Below are 23,681 nucleotides of genomic sequence, written 5' to 3'. Positions count from 1 at the left end.
ATGTAGAATTTAGTAAAGTCCAATTTGGTAGAGATATTCTCTCCAGCCTTACACTTGTTGTGCAGGTGAGAATATTTTCTAGCACTGCAAACTATGTGCAGGCCATTTGTGTCTTTTGCAGAAAACTAGGCAAAGTAAATGTTCTAATGCATGCTTAATGCCCTGTTCATAGAGGAGACAAGCGGCATTGCAGTGTTTCAACTGCATGTGCTGTCATTAATATGAACTTCAATAGTTGCATAATAAGTATCTCTAGATGATATAATCCAAAAGTCTCACTGTGGTCTGTAGTCCCAATAGTTCTGGTATAACAAATGCTAGAGATTTCTGGTAGCAACTGCTTTTCCCAAGTGCAATTTTTTTCAACCATAGAGCCAGCAATACTGTCTTCCTCTACAGATGCCTGAGGTACATTTACTTCTCAATCCTTATGTTTAATTCACTGATCAATTGATTGGTTGGTCTTACATTTTTCTTCACTGCAAGTATCTCTAATCAGATTCTGATTCGTCTGACATTCATTTCACTTAAGTTAACATCATGATTTTGTGGAGGAAATTGCATAGTGCTGTGATGCTGCAGTCACATTATAAAGATCTTCCTTTATCTCAATAGAGCTGAGGGTGAATTTTGGCAGTTCTACCCTTTTAGCACAGTTACCATTCATTTATGTCATCCTGTAGCTCATACGTTCTGGAATAACCCCATCAACTTCATTGGCATTACTGCTGAGGACGAGGGTTTCAGGGTCTGATGCTGGTATGACTGCCCTCAGTTTTGCCAGGGCCTTTGCTCTAAACTTGTCTTAGCTTCTTATTTGTTACTGTCTCCTTTTGTCCTCCTTATGAAATGCTAACCTGCTTAAGTTTATAAATTTGATCCTGATTTAGTCCTATCAGGTCTGCCACTGCAATAAAAATAGCATGTTTTGAAGACAGAAACATGCCTTGGAGTTTCTTGTATTTGCGCAAAGTTACCCCTTTTCCACAGGTACTGTCATAGCACATCTGCTGAATTCGCTAGAAATCATATACTGAAAGGCACTGAAAAAGGAAACACTTTTACTGTGAGGGTGACTGAGCACTGGCACAGGTTACCCAGAGAGGTTGTGGAGTCTCCGTCCTTGGAGATCTTCAGAAGTCATTTAGATGTGGTCCTGGGGAAACTGCTCTGGGTGGCCCTGCTTGAGCAGGGGGGTTGGAACAGGTGACCTCCAGATGTCCCTTCCAGCCTTAACCATTCCATGAAACATTTTTGCTCTACTAGCACTCAGCTAGGACTTATGCATTAACTTTAACATTGGTCTTCTGTAAAACCATCCAGTCTCTTTGTGTTTCCTGTGGGGCAGTTTATACAGTTTCAGATGATAGCCGGGAGGTATTCGCACAGCATCTGTTACAGTAAGGATTATGTCTGAAATGGATTGTGAGGTCTCTCTTACACAGCACGCTAGCTCTAGTATTTTTGTTATCCATAAAGAGCCTATGCAATGCAAATAGTCTGTAGGATACATTACTGTGCTCCAGCTCGGAAAAGTGCAGCACAAAAGTGTGATATTTTATGACTAATTAAGGCTGTTGCATTCTTACCTCAGTTGTATAGCAACATTACTTATATAGTGTTAACACAAACACCTACTGATGATGCACTGACAAGTGTTTAGGCAATTTTGCAAACCTTTGGGATCAGTACCCTGAAATCCAAAGGAGAAATCTTGTACCATGTTTATTGCATGACTTCAGACCAGTCTCTCTCTTCCATTTTGCCTGTGTAGTCTTGCTGAACATCTCTAGATAATTAGAGATAATTAATTACCTCCAGCCTTTGAACAGTGCTGGTGTATTTCATGACATTCTGGTAGCCCCCCTGCTTTCCTCAACTTGTTTGTTCTGTTCCAAGCCTTTTGAGAGACAATTGACAAGTTTGCGTATGTCTGTTTGCTGGCTGGGCTTAGGAATGGACAAAAGAGCTGCTGGAGAAGGTTTGACTGATGAGATAAATAGAGGGAACACAGCTGAGATAAATGAAGAGCTCCACTGAATATCACTAGCTATCTTCATTTTGTAGTGTATACTGAAATTCCAGCAGTGAGGCTAGTGGAGAGCAGCAGGAATTGTGAACGTAAAGGGAGATAATTGCTGCATCTGTGGTTTGAAGGGCCAAGGCTAGATAAACTTTTTTGAAACACTGCAGGCCAACTGCTAAATCAGTGTTGTTTGTCAATGAGAGGTCATTCAAGGGAGAAAAAGCAGAAGTGAAGGATTAAATGGAGATAACAAGATATGGAAGTAAGTCACTGAGAGATGAATTAAGGTTTGTTAAAATCAGACTAGAAATATTAAGATTAAACAATTTGAACACTTATTTTATGAAAGAGTTCCAAATATATCACATATGAAGAAGTTTTGCACTTCTTTATGTATACCTTTGAGTTTCAAAATGGCCCTGAAAGGTATCATCCCTACTTCTAAATACTTGTTTTTCATTCAGATCATAATTCATCCCTCTCTCTCTTATGAACTATGAATTACCAGTTAGTGCCAAGGAAAAGTTGAGATGTTTTTTATTTGATACCAAATGAAAATAAATATTTCCACTGGAAAAGGAACAAATGAGAGTTCATCTGCACACTTAGGAGAACTCTGGCCATGCATGTTCAGGAAAGATGAATTCAAGGTGAAGTGGGTGAGCTATATTGCTGTTTGAAAGATGACTTTTTGGAATGGCACTCCAGAAAGGGTAGTGGGATCAAGCCAGTTTAGATACAACCTAAACAATTCTTAAAAGGAGTAATAGAGTGGAGTTGCTTTTGGTATCAGGGAACTGATGACCCAAAAGACACCTTTTAGTCCCCTGTAGCTCTATCACAATTAATCTTGCAGCATTTTCCAGAAGGAGTCACCAATCAGTGGCTTTGCGAAGAGTCCTGCACTCAGCACAAGATACCATCCTTATAGCAGGGCACTTTCATATTTAGGACCTCATTCTGCATAATGTACACAGTGTTCCATGCTTGACAACTTTCTAGTAAACCGCATATGTAGTTTTATATATGCTTTGAGAATTTAATTCTCCATTCAATGTGAGGATGCTACAAAATCACAGAAATTAATGGGAATTTGGGGGTTTATTTCTACAAGAGAATGGCCAGATCTTACAATAAATTTAAAAGAGCAGGATTTAAAGCCGGATATTGCTATTTTGTCACCCACCTCTAATTATAGTTATTTTCTTCCACGTTTGAGAATAACCTCAGACTTCCCATTGTTTTTAATCAGAATGTTCTTATACGTCTAAATGAGCCGTAAATGCCCTTTTAGCCTACCTGTCTGTATGCTATTTACATGCCACTCCCTATTTAGGGGAAACGGGGTCTGTTCATATGTCATTAAGCTTACTTCCCTGCCCTATGAATGTGTTGAAATGGCACACTGAGTACACTTTTGCAGCCAGATTACATTGAACCCCGCTTTTTACATTCACTTTAAGTGCTCTTTAGCATTCTTATTTCTAAAGTAGCAAAGTAACAGGATTCACATGTCAGCCACTAACACTAATTTGGGGATTAACACAGTACCTTTCTCTTCCCAGTTCTCCCATAAACCTATAATTCATATTTCAGTGAATTTAGTCCTCACTCTCCTCTTGTTCTTTTCTTCACAGGAGCACATAAGATGTATTGGATAGTGTGGGACCTGAGCATGACATAATGGTATGGGGTGGAGAATGTGCTGGTTTTGGCTGGGGTAGAGTTAATTTTCTTCATAGTAGCTACTATAGGGCTATGTTTTGGATTTGTGCTGAAAACAGTGTTGATGACGCCGAGATGTTCTAGTTCCTGCTGAGCAGCGCTTACACAATGTCAAGGCCTTTTCTGCTTCTCACCCCACCTCACCAGCGAGGAGGCTGGGGGGGCACAAGGAGTTGGGAGGGGACACAGCTGGGACAGCTGACCCCAACTGACCAAAGGGGTATTCCAGACCGCATGACTTCATGCTCAGCATGTAAAGGTGGGGGAAGAAGAAGGAAGGGGGCAACATTTGGAGTGATGGCATTTGTCTTCCCAAGTCACCGTTAGGCGTGATGGAGCCCTGCTTTCCTGGAGATGGCTGAACACCTGCCTGCCGATGGGAAGTGGTGAATGAATTCCTTGTTTTGCTTTGCTTGTATGTGCAGCTTTTGCTCTACCTATTAAACCATCTTTATCTCAACCCACAAATTTTCTCACTTTTACCCTTCCAATTCTCTCCCCATCACACTGTGAGGGGAGTGAGCGAGCGGCTGTGTGGGGCTTAGTTGCCAGCTGGGGTTAAACTATGACAGAGACAATGCAGAAAGCTTTGTAAAATATAGCCCCCTATTGGAATTTATTCATACAATAAACTTTGTTAATGAATTACTTTAGATAACATGACGTCAAAATAATTTGTCATGCTGCTATTCAGTCCTATCCTTTTCTTTCTCTTAGTGGGAGAGGTTAGAAAAAGAAAAGAAAACAGTTGCCCTACTTTCTATTGACAGCAGCTGGCAAGAGGATGCTCATGGGATGCTGTACATGTGTCCAGGCTGCATGTTCAGATACTTGCTATTAAAGTATGGTACTTGAAAGAGAAAAAAAAAGATTCAGTGCAAAGGGCATTCCATATAGAACCATTGGTGGCTCACATCCAGCCAGTTACTTGGATCCGTAGGAATTAGGAGATGCAAGCTGGTATATGCCAGTCCAGATCCTGCATTATGTTTTGAGAGTTTGCAGGTTTTCAGCACACAGCAGGCAGAACTGCTGGAAGCATTAGACATTTGTGATTATACAGAAGAATGAAGAAAGAGCAGCTTTGTATTTATTATTTTTTAATAATGGGCTTGGACATCTTCACTAAATGTTGCTGCCTTAGGTTCAGTTGGTTCAGTTACTTCAGTTTACCTTCCTAACAACAGTGTAAATTGACTTACTCAATTATAACGTCATGAACAGTCTCACTTGACTTGCCTCAAAGGGGTGAGCTGAGCTGCTTGTGGGGATGAGACAGAGCTGTGAAGGGAGAAAACAAAGACAACAGTAAAAAATACTATGGAAGAGACTCAGGTCAATTTGATACTCAGTAAATATCTTTTCCTCTCCTCAAAGAAAATAGACAACAGCCTTTTCAGCATGTGGAAGTAGCGACTGCATCCTCTATCCTCACCACAACCCTTCTTCTTGGTGAAATAACTCATGAGGTGGAGGGATATTGTTGCTATGCTGTAAACAGGGAAGGACTTTTCTCTATTTTGTGTGGCAATATGAAATGATCCAGTATCAAAGAGTTTTTTCATCAAACCCATATGCAATGAAGAAGTCAAAGGATCCATGATTGTTTCTAGTATGCTTGAACTTGGCATTTGATAGCTAATGGATGAACTGCAATGCAGGGATTGATTTAGATGCATTGTCAGACTTCTGAGCTGGTGCTAAACTGCTTGTTTTCTCCTTGTGTATCTGGTGAATCTAGGCAGATGCAGTCTCTCATTCTTCTATTTTTGCATAGTTGGGACTCGGGAGAGGCACTAGAGGGAAGATTTCTCGGGAAAAAAAGGAAAAGTTATTCAGGCAGACATCTGAACTCCTCCCGCTGTGGAAATAGGCTCTATGCTGTGGTTCAAATTAGGGGTAGCAGGCAGCACATGATTTTTATAACCTTGCTGCCTTGGCTTAATACTTTGTTTTGCCTAAAGAGAGTTGGTGATTTAAGATATATTGCCTCTTTGAAACCACAAACTAAACCTTAACAGAAGATGCACCATCCTGTGGGAAACCTTACGTTTCACAAGATCTGGCATGAGTCAGTTTGTGCCATTTGATGTTTTATGCCAAAGCTCATATCAAACCATTTGACTCAGTTAAACTCAGACCTTGAACAAACTGTCCGACTTGTCCAGCTCTTTGGGAACTCTGAACATGTGTCTTCCTTAGTCATGAAAGGAGAGATTCATCTGGTTTAATTTCTGTCTTCTTTTGGAGCCTACATTAAGATCCAGGGGTTTATATGGCATTAAAGAGTCGTTGAGGTATTTCATAAGAGTGGAGGGTTGTTCTTTGGCCAGAAGGAGCACACCATTCATCTACTAGAGGCTCTAAATACTGTTTTATCTGTTTACCTTACAGGAATTTCAATTCAACTCATGCCTTGCAGTTTGGGTGTGCATCTCAGCCTCTCTCTTTTCACACGCTCACAGTCTGCCTGTTCATGCTGGGGATGGGCTGGGTACAGATCCTGCAGCAAGTGTTCCCAGCTTTTTCTTTTTCTCTCTTTTTTCTCTCTTTTTTTTTTTTTTTTTGGCTGGATACCATACTCATCAGAATCTAGGAAGGATCTAGGGCTGTCAGCATCACTGTTATCAAGTGCTGGCATCACCAGTTACCTCCTTGCCTTACCTACTATGCCCTGGGAATTGGAATTCAAAGCAGTAGTAAACACGTTCGTTTCTCACTATTGTTAATTAGTCAGGCAGTGCTTTACTCCACCATTTCTTAAGCAGTGATTAAGGACGCCTGTAAAGGTACATAGATTTACTGGGTGTGTTCAAATGTGCAAATAAATGAAAAAACCTTACAATTATGAGATTTTAGGATTTTAAGATATGAAGGGATATAATGGTATGGCAAATAAAAGCTTTCTTTTGGATTAAACCCACTGCATACATAGCTTGATATAATTACAAAGATGACAAATTTTAATTTGCTTTTCCCTTTTCCCTAGCATCTTGTGACATGGACTTTATCATCCGTAATAAGACAGAAATCTTTAAAGATCTTCAACCTATAACCAATTCTTACACTGTCTTTTGCTGTATGTGTGCTGGCATTTAAATGAAACAACGAAGGGAGTCTTAAATGCCATTATAAGCATGTTCATTCCAGCTGTTTGCAGGATTGTATAGGTCAACCAGCCAAGGGGCTTGACTTTAGTGTTTTGGGATCAGTTACAGCTTCATTGGAGGGTTGAAATTCAATCTTAAATCACTGTGCTGTAACGAGTTGGCGCTACGGGGTTTTACTACAATAGTTGGCTTCTTCCCTATGATGGCTACTCGTAGACTGTAACTGCATTTTTACAGTGTCTGTTTGGTACAGATGTAGCAGTCAGCCTCGGGTATATCACACTGGCACCTGCAGTGTTCTGGGAAGTGGGACTATTTTATGCCACCTTTTCTATCACTGCAGGCAGGCGACCCTGCAGAATAAATATTAACAGGCTCTTCCTTCCATGCTGATGAGATTCTTAAATAATTTACTGTTGCCTTTCTGAGCCAGGTCCTGCAGCCTTGATGCAGTCACAGCTCCTTTTGACTTCTGCGGGAGTTTTGTCTGAGCCAAAACTGGAGGCTCAGGCTCAGTTTGGTGAAAGTATGCAACACCTTCATATCAAATCCATCACTCAAAAGCTTCCTGCACATCACTGGTGTAGCTGCAAGGCTTTTGTAGTACACATAATTAGGAAAACATTTTTCCTTTAAGAATTACCTTTGTTTTGTTCCTGTCTGATAATGTTAAATAGTCATATTAAAAATACATATATACATATTTGTTAAGATATGGAGAAAATGAGCTAAGGAAGAGAACCTTTTCAGCATCTTATAATTACATTTATAGATTTCTAAGATCTGGCATTTACTAGCTCTCCTTATTATACTACGCACCAAATTCTCCGGTGAGATCAACTTCTTTGCCAGTCATTTAGTGGTGGCTGGTTCTGAGACATTAGTACAGTGTATTTGCTTTCAAAAATAATTGAACATATACTGCTCACTACTTACCTGTCTTTTTCCTTAAGAAGTTATTGAAGAACTGCTGGTAAAGTATTGATGAGTGACACTTTTTTTTCCTCAAAAAAATACTTTGAATTATTTTGCTAAAATATGATGTCTTTTGCAATATTATGTGCTAACACTACCATCATCCTCAAATAAATTCATTCACTGAAGTGCCTACAAGAATGGTGGAAAGACCATTACCTAAATCTGAATATTTCCCATGTGAGCTGAATAGTTGAGTAAGAGTAACATACACTGTTGAAAGGCAAAACAGACTCTCTTAAAAAGGACTTTTTTTTTGATACCTGCCTTTCTTTGTTTCTGTGCTTTGGCTTTCACTAACCTTGGCTGCTACTCTTTTATTGAGCTCTTTCAGCATATATATTTCTTTTGCATTATATTTTATCCAGTCTTACAGCTACCCAAGTGACAGCCAATTACCTATCCATCTGACCAACACTGCAAAGGCACTTTTGATATTAGATCATCAGGTTTTTTTTCTTCTTTGACAATTACTTGTCAGAAAGCCAGCAGTTTCTCTTTTGCTCCATGAAACTGAACTTCTATAAAAATTAGTGATTTACTCAGAACCTCCCTTGAAATTCAATAACCTTCATGCCACATAATCTTATAAATGTATTTAGTGAACTGTTATAAGGGTTTACCATCTGAAAATCACCAAAAAGCTAGTATTTCACCTAGACAAGTGAATTCAGATCATTAAAAATCTAATAGGAATCTCCTCTGTGGTCAGATGATTGCTTTAACTGTTACTGAAGGTATAAAGAAGTGATTTAAGTCAAATTTTAACATTTCATTGTGACACAGACTACACTCGTCTTTGGTTATGAAGCCTCTGTTGAAAGGTGGTAAGTCACAGGTAAAGAGGCTGTAACCTTTAGCTGAGGAACAGTAACTTCCTAAATAGCGTTCTTCCGCCAAGAGCGATCATCTGACACCACCCTTCCACTTCAGATTTAAATGTCCTCCCCTCCATTACAGACTTGGCATTTCTCTCATGTTAAATCTTATGTTCCTTCTTACTGAAGTCAAGCCTGTCTCTAAAATTCTGAAATTACAGCAAGAGTATAAAATTTGTATAAAAAGTGTTTTATGCTTCACCAATCAGTCTTTGACACAACTAATTTTTTTTTTTTTTTTTTAACCTTCTTCTTGCTTCACCTGTTAGCTTTCTGTTAGAAATTCTGGATCTTAGCATTTGGTAAGTCAGTCTTTTACTCTCCAATGCTGGGGTTTTAGCTAGACTAGTTTGGTAGATTTTTGATGTCTTTTTCCCTTAAATTAGAAAGTACATATTCTCCAAAATAATGTAAAAGTATGATGTGAACATCGTGCATTTGCTCCAAGGTTTTGCAAAAATGTTTTCTCAGTGGAACATCTGTCAAGAAAAAGGAAATACATGCCTAAGAGCACTGGAATGTGAAGACAGGGTTTAAGTCAATGTGTCTAGTGGTGACCTTGATCCAAGGTCTTCTATATTCCAGCGGAGTACCCAAGCTATAAGGTGGTGTAAGCGGCTCCCACTGCTCCTCTCCTGTCTCGACATTGCCCTCTTCCTTGTGCTGGTGTGTAGCTTTCTGGGGGTGCACAGCGATCTGGGCAAAAAAAGAAGGAAGGAAGGAGGGAAGGAGAGAAGGAAGGAGGGAGAGACGAATGGATGGGGTGGGGTGGGGTGGGATGGGATGGGATGGGATGGGATGGAAGGATTGGAAGGATTGGTTGGGAGGGAAAGGTGAATGCACTGCTGAGCTCGGCAAAGGTGTCCTGGGGCTTTAGAACAGAGGGCACTTAAAGCTCCAGGTGGAGTTTCCTGGAGGAGGCTTAGGAACAGGTTCAGTTTTTAACAGTTGCATCTACCAAACTGGACTGAACTGTCTGTAATTCAGCATGGCATGTTGGAAACTAGTGGTAATGGTAAAAGGAGCAACAGTCCTCAGCATTTCCTCATGTCCAGGAAACTCTTTCTGAAGCCACAGTTAAATTTATGGCCATACGATGAAGCAGAGAGTTTTGGAGAAAACATCTTTATCCTTAGGAGCAGTAGTTAGTATGGATGATGAGCTGTGCCCTGGCACTTCTCCTGTGATAATTATTAGCAGCATCAGCCAACTCTAAGTCTTACATGCATAATTCAAATGTTTCAGATAATTCCTGACTTGAACTTAGAATGTGAATGCTCTGGACTGTAATTTTTGGATTCACGATTTTTTGTATACTATTTTCATTTTTGAAAGCTGGGGAAACAGTGTCCATTTGGGAAGTCATAATAATTTGTGTCTTTTTTTCCTAGTTTTTAAATTGTTTTTATTTCTAAAAAAATTTCAAAACTGTATACTTTTACAGCTCTGCAGTTATTTAATTTTATGATTGCTGTTATATTTCTTGAATACATGTTTGTTAGATATAAAACGGATACTTTTCTGGTTATTATAATTTCTAGGCATTGTCTTACATGACAAATTGAAGCAACTTTTTAATATTAAATGCAGAGTAGATTATACATTCCCAATTTTGTAAACACAGTAATTTATAAGGTATCAAATTTGCAGATATTTCTATATATCATTAACCTTTTATTTTTATATTTATATCAAGCCACTTTTAGGTCTTGTCTAAAATGATCTGTTACATTATGAAGCCTCTTCTTGATCCAGTAACTCCTTCTGTTATGGATGTAGATGTATTTGTTCATCTCAAACTAACGTGTCATTTATAAAAGCTTTTCCATTAAAATAGAAAAGTGGCTGTTATCCATGAGGTTTCTGACAGAAGAGAAAATTGAGTTTTTACACTCATTTTGAAAAGTTGACTCTAACTCTGCTGTGGTGTCTCATCACTCAGACAGCTTCTGATATGTATTTTCAAGTATAATAGGACCTGAGCATTTAGAGGAGGGGTTTACTCCATAAGGGGCATTTGTTGAAGTCTGCTCTCAAAGATTTTTTTTGATCTCTCTATTGACTAGGACCATCTTGGTGATTTCTTTCTGTAGATCCTATGCAGCATTGCTGATTGCTGCCTCACCCTTTATTTTGTTACTCCTTCACCATAAACAGCATATGGGGCATTAGGGCTACAGCTGCCCTATTTCTTCTGTTCAAGATGTTCCAAATGTGCTGTACATCAGGTTGATCCATCTAGGTGGAGAAGCTCAAAATTCAAACAGATTAGCTCACCTGAACTTTTTGCTGCTCTTAACACAGAAGGGCTTGGGCATGGCCAGAAGAGAAAGTTCAGTCTGTGTGACTTTAATGCAGCCCAGTCTTGCAGCTTAGTACCTTCTCCTTGCACTTTGCAGAAAGAGGGACATGGGGAATGTTTGATAGACTTAGTGAAACAAAGAGGTAAAAGAACAAGACAAATGTGGCACATCTTCATTAATTGATCTGATACAGTCCCACTAGAGCATTTTTACTGCTAGTCCTAGTCTCCCGAGTTGTGCACTTTACATTACAAATTGTCAGTGCTGATGATGACTAAATAACGAAGCGCTCCCTTGGCAGCAGTAATAAGAAATATTATGTTTCCTTTTCCAAGTGTTGTTATGATAAGAAAATGTTATTTCCTATCAACTTTGATAGATTTTTATAAGTTCTCATGAAATTTGTCACACAACTGCACATAGGTTTCACTAAAAACAGACCCCCAGTATTTAATTTGCCAAAACTGAAACCCTCCTCTTTTACTTGCAAGAAAGGTTTGGGTTTTCATTCTGCTTTTATGTTAATCATTAAAACCCAGTATTAAACAACAGTTTACGATGGACACTCCCAAACATTGTTGTCTTAGTTATCCCGAGTAGTGGAGGTGCCAGCCTCTCCCAACATGTGCTTGTTAGGAAAGTGATATGACAGTAAACCCCCAGAGGACCTCTCCAGCCTTGAGCACCTCTGCCCTACTAAGTTGCTATCTGTCTTCTAGCAATGGGCGAAGTTGAGCCAGCTAATTTTGGGAACCTCTGCCTTGCCTTCAGGGTTCAGGTTTTTTGAATGTTTTCAGAAGAATCTGAAAATGGTGATGAAAGCAGAAATTCTCTTGGGAAAATTTCTTGTTGAGAAAAACAGCCTCTATCATCAAAATGTTTTTGGTGAAACATTTCAAAGCACTCACATGCACATAACTCCAAATGAAACTATCTGCCACAGTGTCTGCTCCTTTCCAACTGCATCACATGGCATAGATTAGTCTGGTGGCCACTTGTGGCTACTGAGATTTTGGATCTGTGCAAACACAGATAATACTGGCTTTTCATATCTGTGTAAAAACAGCCTGTAATTGTGCACAGCTACCCGTTGCCCTCCCTTTATTCTGATGACCTCTGTGCGGTGAATACCTAACTCACAGACTGGGTTAGGGACTGCATTTATTCATTTGCACAGAGCTAAAAGTCTGTGGCGTTCACCTCTGCCTGGGGACTCTGTTGGGTGAAATACTAGACATAAGAACAGCAACACTTACATGCTTTCTCTGTTCAGTGCATATTGCTCATGGTATAAAGAAAACAGAACTTAATATGTTTCCTCTACTATTATCATGAATTATTAGGTTTTTAAATTCTATCTGTGCTGTCTGCAAGAACGTTTTATAATTTAGAAGAGAGTAGCAATTTGAGCAGGATAGACATGCCTCCTACCTCTTTCTTTTCTTTAGATTTTTTTCCCCTGCTAATGTATTCTGTGGGCTTTAGGGATGAGACAAATTACTCTGTGTTGGCGACAAGAGCAAAATAAATGAGACTTAGCTGCACAGGAAAGTCCGACTGCATAGCCCGATGGTGAAAGCACTTGTTAGTGGGGAAGGAATGGTGCTGTATGTTTGGTGTCCTGCTCCCAGGACTCCTTCAGTGGTTTACATGCTGTCACTGTGTATAAAAATAAAGAACAAGCCCTGCGGGCAAGAAATACAAGCAACTCTCCCAATCCCAGATAACTGCCATAAGCAGTAAGCTGTAGACTCATGCTTCTGCTTGTGCTCTCTTTTTGACTCACTAAATACAAATTTTTATTTTTTTGTCGGTGACACAGCTTCAAGGAGAAGCTCTCCCCCTTGGTATCCTAATGGATAGGAGATGCAAGGAGAGGAATGGATACCTCGGTAGGCAGCAGGAGGGGAAATTGAACCTTATTTCTCTGTGTTTACAGTGGGTGCCTTTACCACAGTAATTCATAAAAAGACTAATTATTTTTTATATGTGTATGTCTATCTACGGTGCATGTACACATTTGTACAATCATCTTTGGGAAGATATTTGTGGCCACTCTGCTATTTTGTGGCAGCACAGTCCTGCTAGACGTTCTCAGAGCTTGCGTGGCAGATATCAAGGAGGTACACATGAAGGCAAACTTTGTATCTGATCCAGTTTAGGCATAAGCTGAGTACCAAGCCTGTTAACACGGGTCTGTTGGCAAAGTGCAGTGGCTGTGTTTGTTGACATTGCAATACTATTCTTTCAGGCATTTAAGGTGCTGATTGATGTGGCTCTGAAAATTGCTCCTAAGGACCAGTTTAACAAGGGACACATACTAAAAGCTTCATTCAGCCTGTGCTGTAGGCTTTTGTCTTTCAGACAGCTCTAGGTGTTACAACACTGCATAAAATGTCTAAGGGCAGCCATCTCTTGCAGCGATCCATCTGTGTGAAATGAATTTCCTCAATACCCACTCTGGCCAAGCCCTATGCTCACTACACCAGCAAATTCACATGTGCCTGGGGAAGAAGCCAGGTAGTAGCATGCCACTGTGGGTGATAGTGAGCTGTTAAGAGTCCACTGTTATATTAACCAGGCTCATCGTGACCAGCGGTCTTCCCAGACAGTTCACCCACGCCCAGGGACTGTTTTGAGTAGGTAGGTATGTAGTTTGCGCACAGCTGCCCTGTTTCAGAGCCAAGGACACTTTACTGGAAGCAATCCTAAGCCAGCTGCCTTCAGTGCTGGGAACATTATAGGACACACTCCATTTACTGGTGCAGGTGAAGACCTAGGCTACAAGAGAGTTTCAATGAATGTCGGGGAGAGGTGGCTGATAAGTGGATTCTAGTCTGATTTGGCAGCTCCATACTCTGCTCACTTGGTAATGTTGGGGCTCTGGGAAGAAGACACATTGTCTCTGAAGAATGGTAGTCTGTGAATTATTTAGGTGCCTTGCTGACCCTGGAAGATCTGCACTTGTGTGGTGTGAATGAAACAGACTCTGGCTCTGGTCATGGATGTCAGAAATGTCTTCCTGTGTGACACAGGACAGGATTCTTGGTACGTTGTTGCTAATACCATAAACTGGGAGTTCTGCCTGTGCCAAAGGGTTTTTGAAACTCTCTACCATCTCTACCATGGGATTTGGGGCACCCTTGTACTGTACTGTGTGAGGTATCCTGTGGTTTAGAGAAGCTACAGGCAGGGTTATTCCCAAATGTGAGGTCACCTGAATTGCCTGAGGGAGCACATTAGGGAGTGGTAGAAAAAGCAAGTGACTCTGAGGTGTCCCTAGTGAAGTCCCAACTAGGCCACTATTGTGATTCTTGTGAGTCTACTACAAGGTGAAGACATTATGAGAGCGACATTGGGGTCACTGTTGTTGTGTGCCAGCTGGAACATCTACATACTTACAGGAAGGTGACAGCCATAGGTGTTAAGCACTGAAATTCCATCTGAGGTCCATGTAAATATGTCATTTTCTAGATTTGGTCATTAACTTTTCTAGTTCTTTTCCATATCTAGGGAAAAAAAACCCAAATTATTGATCCAGATGGACAACGAATTAAAAGAAGAGAGGACAGAGTGTGACAAAAGCAAGGTAGATGATAGCTAATGCCACATGAGCCAACAGCTTCACCCACGTGGGAGTGGTGTTCCCTCTGAGATTATCCCTTACCTACAGCACAAAAAGGATAATTTCTGCTAAGACAGGAACATCTTACATGTCCAAGAGGATAATATCATTTTAACACTGTCTGCTGTGTGATAATTTTTCATTTATATATACTGGGCCAGATGTTTAGCTGACAAAAGTCAATGTAACTTCACTGATTGCAGAGGAGCTGCACCAAGTTGATGATTCAACCTTTGTTCATTTAATTGTTTAGATTTATCATATTTATTAACCCCAGCAGAGAATGTGGTTTTCATGACTGGTGTAAGGGATTATTTTTGTACAGAAAAGATGGATTCTACTCTTAGTGACACCTAGCTGCATCCTGTAGGTGAGGATTGAATCTGGCCATTATGTGTAAAATGAAATATTTTATGTGAAATACCCACCTAAGATAATACTTTGGTTGGTATTCATAGGGCCATGCTTACTCCATCTGTTTCAGTTATAAATATTTTAAGTGCATAATTCAGCAAATTTTAGGGTTTGTAACAATGTAGTAAAATCAAGTAGATGCGTAATAAATTCTAGCAAGCACAGAAACTCAGTTATTTCTCAGTAGGATTCTGTTTAGCTACTCGAAAATGTCTTGCTACGGCTGGAAAAATATTGAACCAAGTTTAAGCTTCAACAAGTGTGCTGCTGAGAAAGTTGATTTTAGTATCTGTAGAACAATAGACTGGATTGTCTATGAGTAGCAAATGTGTTTGCAGAAGAATTTTAATCTGGCTTTTTTTTTCTTCTTTTTCACTTAACGTTCAGAAATGCAGAATTACCTAAGAACCACATGCTGATGCAAGGATAAAGGTTGATACTTCTTAGCTTCCTCCATTTCCACACCCAACTAAATCCACCCTTGAAATGCCATGAGGACAGTGGGAAGAGAGCCATTAGGCTGCCACCATGTCTTTCTGATTTGCACTTGCCCAAAGTAACCTAGCAGCTTTTGGCAGAATGCAGATAGCTCATTTGGCTGTTGTTTTTGAAGCAGCTTACTCCAAGGTCTTCCAACATTTTCTACAGCCTTTCACTCCCTGAGCCTACCTCCATGCCTCAGGGAGTGAGGAGGTCCCAGCAGTCTTCCGTAATTCCAGCATTAGAGAACTCCCAGGAACATACCCAACAGCCACATCTGGGATGCTTCAGAGCCTGCTCTACCCCTTTCAGCCAAAATCTCTCTCCTTTAGGAACAGATTGAGGAACTTGCACTCAGGTGTAGTTGACTAAATCTAAGAAAACAAGGACATAAGGGAGGGAGGGAGCATGGTGATAACTTCAGTAACAATAGCAAGGTTCGCATGGCTTTGCTCAATCTAGGTGAGCTTCTGTTTAAGACAAATTTTGTATTTAAGTAAATATTGGCAAGCCTTAGAGTTTACAGCATACAAGAATAAAATAAATCTTGTCTTCATTTGGTTTGTAGAGGTATTTTTGTATTATATGAGGGTTTTACAAATATTTTCTTAAAGTTTTTCCAAGTGCTTTTTCATTAGAAGATCCGCATGTTGACTAGTAGCTATCTTCAGATACCAGTGTACTGATAATGCTGACAAAGGCTACACCCAGGAACCGTAGTTTCAGAATTTTGCCGTATTTTTCTCTGGTGAAGCCTGGTGCAAATAACAAAATATCAGGTGTTCTGTCTCACCCATAATTAAACAGTGGATGTTCTGTTTATGTGTTTTCTTACAGCTGGCAGCATTAGAGAGACAGATCTTTGACTTCCTTGGTTTCCAATGGGCTCCTATCCTTGGCAATTTCCTACAAATAATAGTTGTCATTTTGGGTTTGTTTGGAACCATCCAGTTTAGGCCTCGATATATAGTCGTGGTAAGTCTCATTTATTATCTATTATTTTTTTGCAATTGGTTTTAAAATCTGTCATATTACAAAGCAGAATTTTCGTGGTTTCAAAACACCAGATGGTATTTCTGTAGAAACTTTAGAGGTCTCCATGTCTTTTTGCAAATTTAGGACTACTGAGTGGCATTTCTGAGATTTTGGAAGCTATCAAGAATGGGTAACCTAGAAAAAGTACTGCCGAAATTATGACCGTGATACAAGTTCTTAGTAAGATTCTTTAAAGAATGAAATACCTAGATGGGTCATGGGAACATCTACAATTAGACTATGCACAAGTGAAGAAAAGAAATACAAATTGTTGTTCTCTTTGCAACAGACAAGCAGACAACAGACAGCAACGGCTATTTAAAAAAAAAAAATTGTAATGGTCAAGTCCTTTTTAACAGGGAGAAGCAAGGATTGTAGAAATTCCTTTGGTCCTGTGACCCATGGGTTCCAAAGAAATTTCCTTCTCGCATCTAACTTTGCCAAGACCTGTGTTTATGGTCTTGACCCTACATTGTTGTAAATTATCTCTGATGTTTGTAATGAAGCTTCACAGATTTTTTCCCCATGTTCTCAACATAGCTAGGAATAAAAAAACTTTCAAAGCTGTGAAGGAAACTGCCAACAAAAAATATCCCTTTTCCTCCTCCATAGTGTCTCCTGAATGGATGAATATTATGTCTTTACCTGGCAGTGTCTGTATATGGAATATTTCAGTTGTGTTTTCAGTAATGGATTTTAAGAGTCTAAAGTTGGTTGGTTTGGTTTTTTTGTCACAAAAGAGTGAAATAAATGTCTACTGGGGAAAACTCATTAAACAAATACTTAAAAAGCTTCATCTTTTCTAGTCAAGCCTGGAATCCTGTAATTCTTTGTCATGTCTTAAAAGAAAAAATTAACAAAAAGTGCACCCAAGATTCTTTATACTCACATTAGCTAAGCTTCACAAGCAGACTATAAGTAATTGAAAATGGATTGATGTAAATAATAGCACTTTTATCCATTACCTGTGGTTGGAGAACTCGGCAGCAGTGTATATACATCCATATATTGATGACTCATCTTTCTGCTTCATGTTCTCCATTTCATACATAAGACATTGGAAGCAAGTGAGGGTAAGCATCTGTAAAATTATGTAGGAAATTCATGTCTGAAGTGCAACACCACAGAATCTCTTGCCCCTCAGGTTCAGCACTGTTGTTCAGTGGTGGAAGCTGTGCTTTAGTTTTCAAATGAAACACAACAGATGTTAACTGTTTCTATATCTTTTCCAGTGTAAATGAACATTTTAGACTATCTTAAAGTTGTATTAAATTAGAGGTAGAAAAACTCATAATTAAAGAAAGAAGCACCTCAAGAAGATACTTTATCCTCAGATTTAACTGAACTCACATTCTGATTTAACTTTAAGCATATATTTACAAGCTCATGCTATAGTAGGTGCAAATACTCACTACTTGGGAAGATCAAGACTTCAGAGCAGCTTCTATCCTTACTAATGTAAGGTTCCCAGTGAAGCAGGAATAGTTTGAGCCAATCCTGAAGTCTGAAGAGTGAAAGTACACAAGTTGTCTGGAACCAGCCTTACAGCTCAACACCAGCAGAAGGGGGTGGCTTGCATACCTCCCTATTCTCACTGCTCTTCTCCTGGGCTGAATACTTCTCTAAACCCTCTCCACCAATTCCAGCAGCAGTTAACCGGACACTTCAGTAATCCCATTCCACTTCTAAGCTGTCAGAAAACCAACCTAGCAAAAAGTGGAGAGTTTTTTGCCAGGTTGGTGAGCTGAATCCAGTCTGTGAGGTTCCCAATGGCTGCCAGGGCCAGCACAAGGCAGGCATTGGGACTGTGTGGTTATGAACAGCAGTGTGGAGGCAGAGGGGAAAGGAGGAGATGCAAGACTTCCCTTGTTGCTAGCTGCAAACTTGTCAGTTCAGCCTCTTGTCTAGCTTCACCCTCAGGCTGAATTCAGTGAATACCTCAAGCCAGCATAACAATAATCCTCCCTTTGCTCAGCTGCTACCTTTAGTCCCTGTGCTGTTCCTTCATTTGCACCAGCACAAATGTCAGTTCAGCAACTTGATAAACTATCAAACCAGAACAGATCCAGCTGAAAAGCAACCATTTTCTTTTCCAGTGTTTTTAAGTGTGGATCAGCTCTCTGCCCTGTTTCACTTGTTCCAGCAGAAGGGAGGAGGTGCGAGAGGGCAAATGGGAGCAAGTAGCCAGAGGAAGGGGAAAATCGCATGGAGTCTTTCTGCAGCATTGCAGGGTTACACCAGCTTAAAGTGCTCGTTGAGCTATAGCCTGAGGATCTTCCAGGCTTTACCTAATACATGCTCTCCAGAAGCTGTGCTTCCTAGAGCTGTCCCATCTGCAGCTGGGCTTTGCCAGCTGTCCTCAGAAGCCCTAGAGGAGTCAGTGGTACAGACAGCAAAGACCCCTACCAGTGCCAGCTCCAGGCTGTCTTCGCTAAGGCAAAAGGGAATCCGAAGGCACCTCTCCCAAGGAAAGACATAGACTGCCTCCCGGCTTCTGAAACCCTTTAAAAACACAGTACACCTGTTACAGTGGTAAACTTTTACAGCTGCCTTCAAATATAAAGTCTGTTTAATGCAAATCTTCAGTAGGGTCATGAATTTCAGTATTACTTAAACACAATGCAGAGAGATTCCTACCCAGGCTCTGAGTGGTGAATTGGGCTCCAAATTCATTGAGAAGCTTCATGGGCTTCTGAGTCCATATCTGCACCTTCAGCCACATCTAAGTCCCTGGATATGTTAGTGGTTGGTGTCCCACATTAGAGCAGCAATTTGGTACTGTGGCTTTGACAGAAGAAATATGTCAACTCATGCTTTTATGTCCTCTGATTGCTGAAGCCCCTGGTTTAGATTAAGCTAAATCCAGTTTAACCGGAAAAGTAATCAAATACTTGAAGAAAAGTATGCTTAGCATCCATTGTCTTTTCCTTAAGACTTCCCTGGAAATCAGCTTTGCTAGTGCAGATGATCCCATTGGAATATAAAAAATTGAAGTAAAGAAAGAATCATGTCACATACAACAGTTTGCTTCTGTAAACTGTCTACACAACATTGATCTGGCACACGTGGGTGCAAATTGTCCCCATAATATTCTATCATACTCTGGTAGGGATCTTGACTTAAGCTGACCAGCTCTAGGGTCCTTGGTCTCACCTTAAGAGAACTTCTTTAATCTATCTTCTGTGCAATGAAGGCTGTGCCTGAAGGTTTCCCTGACAAGAGAAGTTACACAAAAGCTTTCACTTTGCCATCCTTTGCAGCATATGTCATGTTCTCTCCCCTCAAATTTAACATACAGCAGGAATGGGAAAGTAAGTGAATAAATGTATTACATGTAGGGCCATAACTTGAAGCACATCTATACTGCAGTCAAATATGAGACTAGTTCTGCAGGCACAATTGAGCAGGCTTTTGGTCCAGGTACCTAGAAGCCAAGGAGCTCAGTGAGGGCTGTGATAGAAGCTGGATAAACACAAAAGCAGTTGGATGCTTCTAACTCTTCCACTGTCATTGAACCCAGGCTAGCTAATTTGTCACTAACATTTAATGACTACATAAGCTGCAGTCATTTCTTTGACAGCAGCATAAGCATAGCCATTGTAGATTAAAAGTCTGAATAAATAATTGAGGTTTGTTTCATAGTTTGAGTGATATAAAATTTGGTCTGAGAGCTTTCTACCAAAAATATGCCCCACCCTCTAAGAGCTGCCACGCAATGACTGAGTCATGAAGCATCTCTGTCGAAGACAATTGTCATTCCAAGTAGATAAAGGTAGTGGCTCATGTTCTCTGGCTACGGTCCTTCAGACACAGGACTATAAGGATGGTGATTCTGAAATAAATCTGGAATGTCACTTGCTCATAGGTAAAATTCTGAGGCCTCAGAGCTTAGAAAACACAGAGAGAGAGAGGGAGCAACAGCATTAACTCTAAGTGTCCTAATTAGTTTAAATTCAATAATTATTTCTAATAGTTTTTGTATTAATTAGCAATCTAGATCAATTCTTGTGAACAATTTGTCCTGTCACTACGCGGATATGCTATTTTCACTACTGGAATATTTTGTGGCTGAATTAAATCAGTACAAAGTTCCCAGGAGACATAAAAGTGCAGAGCTGATTCCTAATTTTCCCATATTAGCTCATTTGAAACTTACCCAAACATTTGCAAAGAAGAAAAAACAGCTAAATTTCAGTTCTAACTACGCTGTAACACACCTGTCACGCAGCTCCAGAGCTCTGCTGTGATTCATTTCCCTGTGCATGCTTTTCCTTTCTTAACAGAACTTGCCATCACCAGCAAGATTTTCAGGCTGTTAAAATTGATTAAAGATGATGACAAGATACTTGTTAAAGCTGGGTTTTTTTCCCCTCTCCTACTTCTGATATGGGACTTCAAAAGCCTTCTGAATGATGAGTCATGTAGCTAAAATGGCAGAAACCTGGCCCAAAGCTGAATACAAATGTATTAATGAACAGTGAGAGATGAAAATAATACACTTAAATAAGAGGAATATAAGGTGGAAATCTCTGCTTTACTTGCCTTAATTTATTGCATTAAATAATATGATATATAGGCAATGTGTACACCTGAAAAGCTGGGATGCAGTTTCTTAAAAAAAAAAAAAAAACCAAAGCAGAAGAAAGGCTATACAGGATACTTTACACAGTATTCAAGCAAATGTTATACAGACACTCAAAACACATGTGAAATATTAGGCATCCAAAATTACTCCTTGAATATCCTTCCTGGTAAGTCCTGAGTTGTTACTGTTCCATCACGTTGATTTATGCCACTTTCCTTGTCGTCTTTCACAAATATGACTTAATAGGGCTCTGTAAGTACTGATGCCTGCTCTGTAAGTACTGATGCCTCTGAGGCACAGCCAGGTATTACAGGGGGACAATCTGATGACTCAGTAGTTGCTGCCTCTCCTTTGAAGTATCCCTGAGCCAACATTTATTTCCCCTAATGCCAAGACACTGTCAGAGGAGGTGCTGCACTTCAAATTAACTATACACTTGAGATAGTTTATTCATTAAAGCTAAATGTATCCCACAATCCTTCTAATATTCAAACTTAGAAATTTCCCTTTTCTCTCTTACCTTTCAGTTTAAGAAGGCATCCTTTGCATTTTTCCTTAACCCTTTCTTTTTGTGACATTGTGTCCATCTAATACCAATGATTTAACTCTAGAAATGGTCGTATTTCACTGGTATATGAAAGGTATCTCTGCATCAGTTTCAATATGACCTGTGGAGTCAAAAGAGGTATAGAAATATCACTGTTGTAGAGAGGCTGGCATTAAGAAAGGGGATCTGAAAGGAACCTGCTGGGTTGAACAATAATTTAATAGACATTTAACCAGCAAGGTTTAGGGAGTACTCTCTCCACATAACTCATATAAGACTCCAAATGCTTCCTCACACCACATAGTATACAATCCTTAGGGCAAAACACCAAAAGCAAGAAAGTATACAGTGCATCATGGAGAGAAATCAGCAAAGATTATCACCAGTGTCCTAGGTCCTTCTAGCAGAAGGAATCTGTTAGGTGAAAATGTCCAGGTGATTTTTAAGTAGAGCATCATAGGGGTATAAAATAAAAAAACCCAATTCTTCTTATTGCTTCAACCTGTGTGGAAAATTCCTTCTTCATGCCAGATATGGTGAGGGTTGTGATGAGACCAGCTGAGCCTGGGGGGACTGAATGTGGCAGGCCAAAGAACTGGGGCAGCAATCTCTGGGTGTGGGAGAGTAAGAAGGAGCAGGCACAGCAGGACCATCAGGGTAATGCTCAGGACACAGGGCGGGAGAGGTTGAATGGCAGGTCAGGTCATGAAATGGGTTAGGTGAGGTGCCTTGGGAGGGAAGTGAACTCTGAGCTTCAGTGTGAACCTGATGCTTCAGACCCTAACCACTCCTCCTCTGACAGCAAATGTCTGCCAGCATCTGTGACACCTTCCCCTGCCTGTTGTCCCTTCACAGAACGGGTGACAACCCGGGGCTGCAGGCAGTTTCTCTGCCAGCTCAAAGGAGAGGTCTTTGTAATGGATCTGAAAGTTAAGCCTCACGTAGCAACCCAAGCAGGTGTTAGTGTGATGCCACATAATGGAATGTTGTTACGGTTTGGGTTTTTTTAAACCTTGAAGGCATATACATGTAAATTTACACACATAACATTCAGAAAATATTACAAATTTTTCAGGAAGAAACACTCAAAAATTAAGAAAAGCTGTTATTAAATCACTCCTCTGCAATCCTAATGTGATCCTTTTATATATTTGCAGTTTTGAACTGTGTGGATGCATAATAATTTTTTTCTGAGGGGTACCTCATTTGGAATAGAAAGGACAGACATTTGGTGGTTTTCTGGTGATAGTAGCTATAGAATAGAAACTTGATTTGCAGAAAACAGAAGACATGGGAAGAATGAGGCATGTGACAGCAAGAATAAAAGGATTGCTTTTGTTGTAAAACCCACTCCAGGTAGCTGAGTTTTATCTCTGCTCTCAACTACCGAAAGCTTTTTTGACACAAAGCTAATCACTTAAAACAAACTTCTCACATGCTTTGTTTTCCCTTTGCGTTCTGGGTTCTTGTCTTGAGACCTTCTGGTCTGATTTGCACAAGTGCTGAATGCTCAGCCACAAGGAGCTGAACACTGAGCTTATAAAGCGCTGTATAACCCCAAGTGTTCTGAAAAATGAAGGCTTAAGAATCTCAAGTTGGATGCCTATAATGTATAAATACTTCTGAATGTAATCTCTGCATGTATCAGAACATCATTCGCATTCTGACAGCTGTATCATTCCCTTATAACATAAAATAAATTAGTTAATGTTTGTGCAGCGCTCACACATTACAGTGATGAGCATCTTAGAAAACCTCATGAGGAAATTAAAATTCTGTCCTCAGAGCAGGGTCTGAGTGACAAAGAGAAATGAAGAATTGAGTTAGCTGTCCACAAAATGTATTGAGTAAGGTAGGGTCTTTTAAAATAAAAACAAACCTATGATGAATTAATTAATGTTTGCATTGTATTGCACATTCACAAAAGAGAAAAATTAAGATGGCAAATATAACCAGAATCCTGACATTTCCTGATTTT

At 39.9% G+C, this 23,681-nt stretch overlaps 1 protein-coding gene across 3 annotated transcripts in view; it reads left to right on the top strand.

Moving 5' to 3' along the window:
• The window catches only part of NKAIN3 (sodium/potassium transporting ATPase interacting 3), a 385,239-nt gene that overhangs the window by 171,223 nt on the left and 190,335 nt on the right, over positions 1-23,681 (top strand). For all 3 annotated transcript variants that reach the window (XM_030012706.1, XM_030012704.1, XM_030012705.1), the window contains exon 2: positions 16,374-16,511. In XM_030012706.1, coding sequence (XP_029868566.1) covers positions 16,374-16,511 — 138 coding nt within the window. The remainder of the gene's footprint in view (positions 1-16,373; positions 16,512-23,681) is intronic.

The sequence above is a fragment of the Aquila chrysaetos genome, chromosome 4, assembly GCF_900496995.4.
Source record: "Aquila chrysaetos chrysaetos chromosome 4, bAquChr1.4, whole genome shotgun sequence".
NCBI classification, from domain to species: domain Eukaryota; kingdom Metazoa; phylum Chordata; class Aves; order Accipitriformes; family Accipitridae; genus Aquila; species Aquila chrysaetos.
The sequence above is the reverse complement of the archived record's forward strand: the minus strand, read 5'-3'. Positions and strand labels throughout refer to the sequence as shown.